At 44.4% G+C, this 9,415-nt stretch overlaps 1 protein-coding gene across 1 annotated transcript; it reads right to left on the bottom strand.

The window, feature by feature from the left end:
• Positions 1-434: 434 nt before the first annotated feature.
• LOC133903606 (transcription factor ILI7-like) lies at positions 435-1,552 on the bottom strand. The gene is made up of 2 exons (XM_062345028.1): positions 883-1,552; positions 435-688 (listed from the first exon to the last, which is right to left on the bottom strand). The coding sequence occupies exons 1-2, from the start codon at positions 1,009-1,011 to the stop codon at positions 536-538; spliced, it is 282 nt and encodes a 93-aa protein (XP_062201012.1). The 5' UTR covers positions 1,012-1,552; the 3' UTR covers positions 435-535.
• Between the last annotated feature and the right edge of the window lie 7,863 nt (positions 1,553-9,415).

Consider the following 9,415-nt stretch of genomic DNA (forward strand, 5'->3'; position numbering starts at 1 on the left):
CCAAGCTAGCAATTGGAGGTATCTCCCAGAAGATCAAGGACGAGGCTGCTTATTGGGCTTTTGCTGGTGCGCGGCATCTTAGCCACCTTATTTCACGAGATTAGCTTCGTCTGCCTTTTCATACTTTTTTCGTTTCCTGTTTGGGTCAGTGGACCCTGTAGAGTTTTATCCATTCGGATATCACTTATTAATATAATTGATAGCTCTTTTAACGAGTCATTCCAAAACAATTATAACAATCTTTATCTCGCGAAAAGACAGCCAGTCATGTTTGTTTTGTGCAGCACAAAGCAACATGTTTCTGCAGTATTAGTTCCTTCTGGCACAGCAAATGGCACACAACAGTTGCAAAAATTACGGCCAAAAAGGCAAAAACTGATTGAAGTACACTGGAACTGGTTGACTCTAGGAAAAAAGATTTATTAAGGTAGCCGATGATTTTCACCAAAACATGCGCGCTCTCTCACTGTCTCTCTCTCTCTCTAAGCTACAAACTTCGGATGGCCGCCGGTTGGCCGGACAGGCGGCCGGGTGGCTACATGAGCAAGCTGCGGATGATGGCGGCCTGCGCGGTGCTGACGTCGGCGGTGTCGAGCAGCTCGGAGAGGCGGTCGCTGAGGTCGTCGACCTCCCGGTGCAAGCTCCGGATGTAGCTGCACGTCTCCTGCAGCACCCTCGCCGACGGCACCTGCACACACCCACATTACACGCATCATCTTACCACCATCCTACATTGCTCTGAAGTCGGAACCGGACCGACATTGGCGCTAGAACAATTAAGACACACTGCTAGCTTCTTATTCAGACTGTCCATCGTTTCGCTTTCCTCGGAGTAGTGTGCAGTGGATCTTAGCAAGTTCTCTATATAGGACAGGTACGTACCCTGTCGTTGCTCCGGAGGCGCGCCTCGGGGAGGAGCGCCTGCAGCTTGGCGACGAGGTCTCTGATCTGCTCGTCGCTGATCCTCGACGCGCCACCGGACGCCCTGGACCGCGACCGCCGGCTAGACATCTCCGATCCCCTCCGGCTAGGCAGTAGAGCTCGTGTGGACTGGGTGGAGACAAGCTAGGCAACAAGAGTAGAGAAGCGATGAGCTAGAGAGGGAGGGAGGGAAGGCTAACTAGTGCTGGCTGCAGTGCATGGGCGAACTGAATGGGCAGGTGCCGGAGATTTAAGTAGTGCGGCGGTGGTGGCTGCAAGAAATTAACCTCGAGCACGGATGACAATTGAGCCCGTGGGTTCATGTACCCACGGATTCTGTGCCTAAAGAGCATGACAGATCGAGTATCCGAAATAGGTATGGGGCCTCCCGAATTCGAGTGAGCAGCCATCAGTGCCTCAGCCTTAACCCAGCGGAAGCGACCCAGCCCATCCAAGTTCCACGCCTCCACCAGTGACCAGTCCACCCCTCCACCTCCAGTTCTCATCCACGGGTCCAGTGGTCCACGACTCTATCCAGATCCAGTATTCTGTACTCCTCTCCACGCGAGTACGCGATCGGCGACCACGCGCACGCCGAGATCCAATTGACCCCAGATGCAACAGACGCCCGTCGAGATGCATCCGGCCATCAACGCCCCCGCCTCCGCCTCAGCCACCCACCGTGGCACCCGTGCCGGCCGATCCGCCGCCAGCGCCAGCACAGAAGACCGTCATGTGGAGCAAGAAGCTGAGGTCGTACTCGCCGACCCATGTGCAGGCCGCCTCCGCCGCGTAGTCAAGCTAGTATGTGTCTCGCGGAATCAAGATGAATTGAGATATCATATGGTTGCAGACATTGGGTGAGTTAAATTAGCTTTTGCATCCACCAATCTCCAGATTTGTCCGAGACTATATAAGGACCATCAGGTAAATTGGTAAACATCAAAGAATCTCTATGAGTTACTTATTTATTCGCATTAGGTTGCCATGCATTGCTCTGGTTTCAGCCAGTAACTCATCTCTGATTCTTCTCGAGTCCATATCTGTTTTCCCGTTACATTCCGGTTTGATGGATTATTTCTGGTTATTTCTCTTAAATTTACACTGTAATATTTGAATTGGTGTCTCGAATTTTATAGAAAGCTAAGCCAAATTTGCTGTGGGGATCGTCTCTGTTGCGGAGATCATTTGCCAGATCCAAACCCGGGTCACCGAACCTGGTGAGCACTCGACGGGTACGGGTTTCCGTACCGATTTCCACACATAACCTATTGCGACTTTGGGTTTAGATCTAGCTTCCGGGTTCGTTGCGGGTGGATTTTCGCTCCACCTAGATCCGATCCAACACATTGCCACCTCTAACCTTGAACACAAGAGGTCCAGAGACTGTAATAAGATGGCCGCTGCACTGGCACAGTCACTGCATGTGACCGGACAAGTAGTCACTGCCCGCTTTGTATGATGTTTACTTCCAATATCAGCGCCTGTAAATGCATTAATTTTTGCTGCAATTTATACAAATCTAATAAGGTTCTACACACAGAAGAAACATCTTCGCACGAAAGTTATCTTTCCATGAAACAATTCATATGATTTTCTATTATCTAAAAAAATCATACGGTTTCATAAAAAACTCTGTTTTGACTAAAATGTGTATATTCAATGTGTGTATTGTGTATTTAAGGCCTCCACGATTAATATTACTATGGTTTTTATTGAGTTGTATGCGTCGACCAGTTTAAACTCAGAGTAAAAATAAACAGTAGATTTACTCTAACGGTTTCATAGGCGAGGTCATGTACTAAGGGTATGCCTTATGAAAAATAAGGATACTGCATAAAGTCATTTTTGGCGCGAAGGAGGACTAGCGCACTTTTTTTTTTACCACAAACTAGCACAGTTACGAAACTTGGAATTAATACTTGAATGGAGGAGGCGACCATTTACCCATTGCCATACTGAAGAGGAGGTTGTCAGGGCGTTGCATCTCCCCTCTCACAAATAGTGTTAACTACCCTGGGCCTCCAGACACACATGCAGCCGGCAGTGGCTCGTGCTGTGCTGGGTTTTTGTGCACAATGAGCTACGTCAAGCAAGGAGTAGACTGCCTTCTCCTTCTTCATTTCGTCTGCATCTACCAAGATTTCCCTAGTGACAAGGTACGTAGGTGTAGAGTATCTGCTGGTGCTAGATCTTCTTCGATCACATCAAAGGTCCATGCATGCACAAGTAACCAACGACGGCGATCGACCTGTCGATCTATCATCTCCACCTCCGGCCGGTTGATCGATCGGTTAATTGGCGGCAACGGCCCCTGTCTCGCGGCGCCTGACAGGACAACGTGAGCATGTCTCACGCGCGCGGCCATCACCAATTCGCTCCGATCCGGAGGCATTCAAGGCCGGTGCCGGTGGTCGATCAACACATCCATCTGTGATGTGAGAACCGGCCCGGCCGCATCACTGCATGCAGCAGCTAGCAGCACCGAGTAATTGTGGCAAAATTCAGCTAGCTCTGAATATATAATTGCGGCTGCATGTGTTATTTTCGCAAAATAAAAGAACGCCTGCAGATGAATTTCAGTACATCAGAATATCAGGATCCAGGGCTCAGAAAACAACCGGTTTTCGATCTACACAGTTTTGCAATGACAACTGGTCTCTCTTTCTAAACAGCTTTGCAATTACAGTTGTTGAGAGGGAACAGGCTGCAGCAGTAAGATTTTGTTTCCACTCAATGTGAAAATAGAGAACATGAGACACGCATCCGGTGCTTAATTTCTCATGTAGTGATAATATACTTCTTGTCATGCATCGAGTAATTTTGGCCGGTCAACGTATCATTGATACTTCAAGGTACGCTTGTGCTGCATAACTTTCTTTAGCAGAATTATTTGGTTATTAAATTGCTTGGAGTAGTATAAATTAAAGAGAAGGTACGGCCATGCTGCATTCCCACCAAAGTATACATGCTGCCATGCATGAATATTGAACCAGCATCAAGACAAGGGAGATGTAGGATGCGACGAGAACGAAATTGGTGCATGTTTTGATATTGTCACTAAGTGGCCAGTGATGACTGTATGGTATCTAGGAGCTGTACAAGGGTTTAACTAATCCAGATCTGATGAACTAGCCAGCCAATCACAGCGAATGCAAATGCTGAAAGTTCTGTCTGTCTCGTGAATACTAAACTGACAGGATCTACTGTTGTATCTGGAATAATATAATGGTTCAGATTTAAGGGTTGATGTAGTTTAGGTATTCTAAAACTAATCGGCTTAAATTGATCAGATAATCCTAAATCAATTTTTATCTAAATAATATGCTCTAGATTTATTCATTACTATAGAAATGGTCATCAGTGCCGACTCAAAAATATCATCAGTGACGATTTTTAAATCGGCACTGATCACACGGTACTGATAGTCACAGACTATCAATACCGATTTTTGAACTGGCACTGATACTCAGACTATCAGTACCGATTCATAACAAGAAACCAGCACTAATACTCAACTATCAGTATCAGTTTTTGATACAAGCCGGCATTGATAGTCTCCGCATCAGTACTGGTTTGTTTGGTATGAGTCGGCACTGATGGCCCCTCCCTCATGTACAGAATCTAGCTATTGCCGACAATAGCACAAATAGACATACTACACATACAGTAAGATAAACATGCATTCAAGCTTTACATGCACATATAATTATCTCAGCATATATAATATCATACACATAAACAATTCATTCACATCTCATCTTATTCATGGTTACATAACCATGTTATTTCATGTGTCATTGACTAAAGATCATAACTAATACAAGTTTGCAATAAAAGTTCATAATTAGCAAAAATATGCAACAAAAGGGTAAGAAGCGATGTCATTCAATTATTCTTGTTGACTGAAAACCCTAAACTACGTCTTTTGCCTTTTGAAGAATCAGGTAACGAACTCCATAGGCTAAGTGAAGGGATGGCGTCCGAACAACACCATATGATAACATCGTACCACCCGGACTCAGGAATGACTTAGTCATTGATGAACCCGCAGAGTTATTCCTGAATTGCGTTGATTCTCTACGGCATGATGATACATGTTTTCAGCTCGATGTCCTTATATTTCTCACTTTAGCTTTGAATTCTCTGTATTTTGTATCGAAATCCCTCCATGCATTCCATCAGTAGGACGTCTAAGTATTCCGTCTTTCTTGCACCATTCGGCGTGCCATCACATCAACTCGGCATTCGCTTTATTGGCAAACAAACGCTTTAGACGAGAGATTGTAGGGAAATACTAAACTATCTTAGCGGGAGGTCTTTTATCTTTACTCTTCTCCCCTACGTCATCGCTACGATATCGTCAACATGCATATATTTTCTCTACTTCTAACCCCAACGCCAACGGACAGACAATCATTTCGACATGCTTGTACCGTGATGCACCGCAAATGCGACACGCTTCCAAGTCTGCATCCCCATTGCAATACAACATGTAGTCATTTCAACATGCATGTATTTTCTCTACTTCCAACCCCAACGGATAGACAATTTGTTTGGCGTGATACGTGTTTTTAGACAACTCGTTGCCCTCTAGAAGGAAGTCCCTCAAGAATCATAACAACTCATTGAAGCTCTTATCAGACCAACCATTGCCAGACTTCATTTGCAGCAATGTTAGCACAACATGCTGCTTGTTGTGCTCTTTCTTATATCCCAGGAACACCGTTGCTTTATAGTTCTCTATCATGTGCTGGAACTTTTCTTGTTGCCTATCACTAGTGAAGTCTCCCTCTGCATTGCGTAACATTTTGTCTAGGTCGTCATCATCGTTACTGACAAAAGTATCTTCAAATACTGATATATCGATGTTTTCATCAACCATCATATTGTTGCCTCTGTCTTCCTCGACTGAAAGCCGCTCTTCATGAACAACCTCTTTATGTTCACCGTGCTTAGTCCAGCGTATATAGCCAGGTTTGAAAACCCTGCGAAACAAGTGTGCATGGATCTACTCTATGCCTGAGAACTACTTCTCATTCTTGCAGTCAACACATGAAAAACATATATAGTGATCATCACGCTTGTTTTTCGGCTTCCTGTATGTCACGACATGAAAGTGCATCTAGGCCCCCTAAGTAAGTTTTGGCTTATTGATGACAAACGATTAAGGGATTAATAGTTTGCTGAGTTTATGAACATGTTTTAAGTTCCATTGGTTAAGATAAGAGTTGTTGGCGTTCCTCAAAAAGATAAGAGAAGCGGCATAGTTACTCAATAGGTTTAAATTTATTTTATTTTGAATTTGAGTTAATGATAGCCGTACTATCAAGAGGATGCATGTTGATAGTCTTAAAGATATCTCCGTGCTCAAAATATTCTTTTAGGACCAAAAGATGAGAGACAATCACTCACGGATACCGGAAAATAGTTTTTGTTGTCTGAGCCCGGAGTCTCCGGGTGAACCCAGATACTCTGGACTCTGTCTAGTTGGTCGGAATCTTCGAGTGAGACTCCGCCAAAGAGTCTCGGTTTGAGTCTAAGAAACTCAACTCGGAGTCTCCGGGTTAGCCCGGATACTCTGGGGTTCTGTTTGCGGCCTGAGTCTCCGAGTGAGACTCTGCCAGCGAGTCTCAGGTAAAGCCTCGTGTGCTTATCCCGGAGTCTCCGGGTTAGCCCGAATACTTCGGTGTTCTGTTCGTGACCAGAGTCTTCGAGTGAGACTCCACCAAAGAGTCTCGGGTAGGTCTTAAGTGTGTTACCCAGAGTCTCCGGGATGGCCCGGATACTCCGGGTCCTGATGTCTCCGGACCCTTCAGATAGGCTCCGGACAGTGTATTTTTGCTAGGTCTTTGTGTGTTACCCGGAGTCTCTGGCTGAACCCGGATACTCTGGGTTAGTTCAAAATAGACTGTAACAGCTAGTTTTTTTAAGTGAGCTATATATACCCCTCACCCCCTTTGTTGGGGGGCTGCTAAACCAACTCGTGGACAAATATTCTCAAAGTCATTCAATAGCCTTCCTAATTCCTCTAGAGCTCAAATTTGTGCAAGATTTGGAGATTAGGGTTTGGGAAGTGAGTTTGAGTGCTAAAAAGTAAGAACTCCACTCTTGAGCACTTGAGGTCATTAACGAGCTTTTGATTTGCATTCTTTTCTCTTGGAGCTGTGCGCTCCTAGACGGCAAGGCGTCATCCGGAGAGCACCCAAGTTTGTGGAGTGCCCCGGGAGTTTGTATTACCCTTGTTGATTTGAGCAAGAACCCTCGCTTGATCTTTGTGGTCGCTTGAGAGAGAAAAGGGTTGGAAAGGACCCGACTCTTTGTGAGCTCCTCAATAGAGACGTAGGCACCTCTTTGTGAAGTGACCGAACTTCGGGAATAAATTCTTGTCCATTTCATTTTGTTGCACATTAACTTGCTTTAGTTAATATTTGGGGATTTTCCGATCTACTTGTTAGTGTGCTTGTGACTGCAGGGTGTTGGTGATAAGGTACTTAGACCTCCTCTAGAACCTGTGGTAACTCTTGGAATCACTTAGATTTACTCAACATTTCTTTAGTTTCATTTTCCTGTATAATCCGGAGTATCCGGATAAGGCCAGAGTATCCGGGTTCTGTATAACCCAAAGTCTCCGGATAAACCTAGAGTCTTCGGATTCAGTTATCCGCTGTCAAGTTTTTAAATTGCAGGAATAGCCTATTCACCCCCTCCCTCTAGGCGACATCTCGTACATTTCACGACAACCCTAAAAAAAGCATCCACACCCTGAAAGAACTCTGGGCCATGACGGTCAACCTTGTACATCCATATCCGTCCCATTTGCAAATGTTTGATTATCATTATGTTTTAGCAATCATTAAAAAACCATGCAATATTTCAAAATACACATCTAATTTATTGAATAACCTCGCATCTTGATTGCTCCATGTTAGATGGCCCATCACCTTCCAGCACTTGGTCTGGGTCGGAGGACCCACCTTCTAAATACTGTCACGTCCGCTTGTGACTAGCGGGTGGATGTGCCATCCATATAGCACAATATTCATATTCAATATGTTGATCTATTTAGAGGTGATTTTAATCTTTTTTACTAATTCACTACTAGAAAATTGGAGATATGTTTTAATCTATTTAGAGGTGATGTTAACATTTTTTTTCTTAAATCACTACTAGAAAATTGGAGATCAAGGTCACCATGGCATAATCACATACTTTCAAATCTAGAGCAATCGAGCATACAAATCTAGCCACAAATGAAAAGTTGTAGATCATCCCTATGTGCCCTACAATGAGAAAATTGTAATTCTTACTCAATTAGAGTTCAATTGGAGCTCTAGGTCCTCCCAAAATTCATCACATGGAGCAATCACATACTTTCAAACCTAGAGCAATCTAGCAAGTAAATCTAAGTAAAAATGAAATGTAAATCATCTTACTAACCTTGAAGCACCTTGGTCACGTAGATTCCTCCAAATTTTGAAGTCTCTAAGTGCAAGGTCGGGCACAAATGGCGGGAGCCAAGCAGAACAGAGCTCATCTCTGTTCCATTCGCGCTTGGGAGAAGAAGGCGCCTCTTATAGACTATACACTTATTAGTGCTGGCTCATGGTTACCTGCAGGCACTGAAATATCATTACCGGTTTGTTCCAAGAACCGGTACTGATACTAAGTATTGGTGCCAGTTCAACCCGACTAAATCGATGATCGAGCATGGGAAAGTATGAACCAGCACTGATACTTCATCAATGTCGGTTCTATCCTAGCCGGCACTGATGATCCAGCTTAGATGACTATTTTTGTTGTAGTGATCTAGTGTTGCTACTCTATTACAACAAAGTTTTGCACCTTAAGCTCTAATCCTACAAACTACACATGATAATTTTAGGAAAGCTAAATGCGAAAGATATAACGGTGCAATATAAAAGTGCAGAGAATGTAAATGAGATTGAGAGCGCAAACTAGATATAAGGATTTTTTTCATGTGGTTTCGGTGAGTTGTCTCTCCTCACTAGTCCACGTTGGAGCCCCTCGTAATGACCAAGCTCCCGGGTCAGATAACTTCGTAGTTCTTATAGTTAGAGCTCCCCACACATCGATGGGTCTTCTACTAGGTGCACCCAGATTCTTACCGTCGTCTTCACTAAGGTATTTCTTTGCCGCTCCGGCACGGGCCATTCCTCCCACTCACAATGCTTGTGGCTGCTCTATAAACTTGATTGGAGGATTTCGCAAGACTCACCGCCTCCAAGCAGTATAGGTGTTGGCAAACACCAAGAGTAATAAGTGTGGTTCACTCACTTGATCCAACTCTAGGCTAATCAACTAGATAGATGCACACTAGGTCTAAATTAGGACTCATCAAGTTCTTAATCTTGTGTTAATTGGCTTGATCTTCAATATCTTCACTTTGGTGACAAGATCTCTCAAATGTGTGTGGCAACATTTCCTCTAGCTCTAGCTAACTTCAAATGGCTGGGCACGAAATATTTATAGG

Source organism: Phragmites australis, chromosome 21 (genome assembly GCF_958298935.1).
Source record: "Phragmites australis chromosome 21, lpPhrAust1.1, whole genome shotgun sequence".
Lineage (NCBI taxonomy): Eukaryota > Viridiplantae > Streptophyta > Magnoliopsida > Poales > Poaceae > Phragmites > Phragmites australis.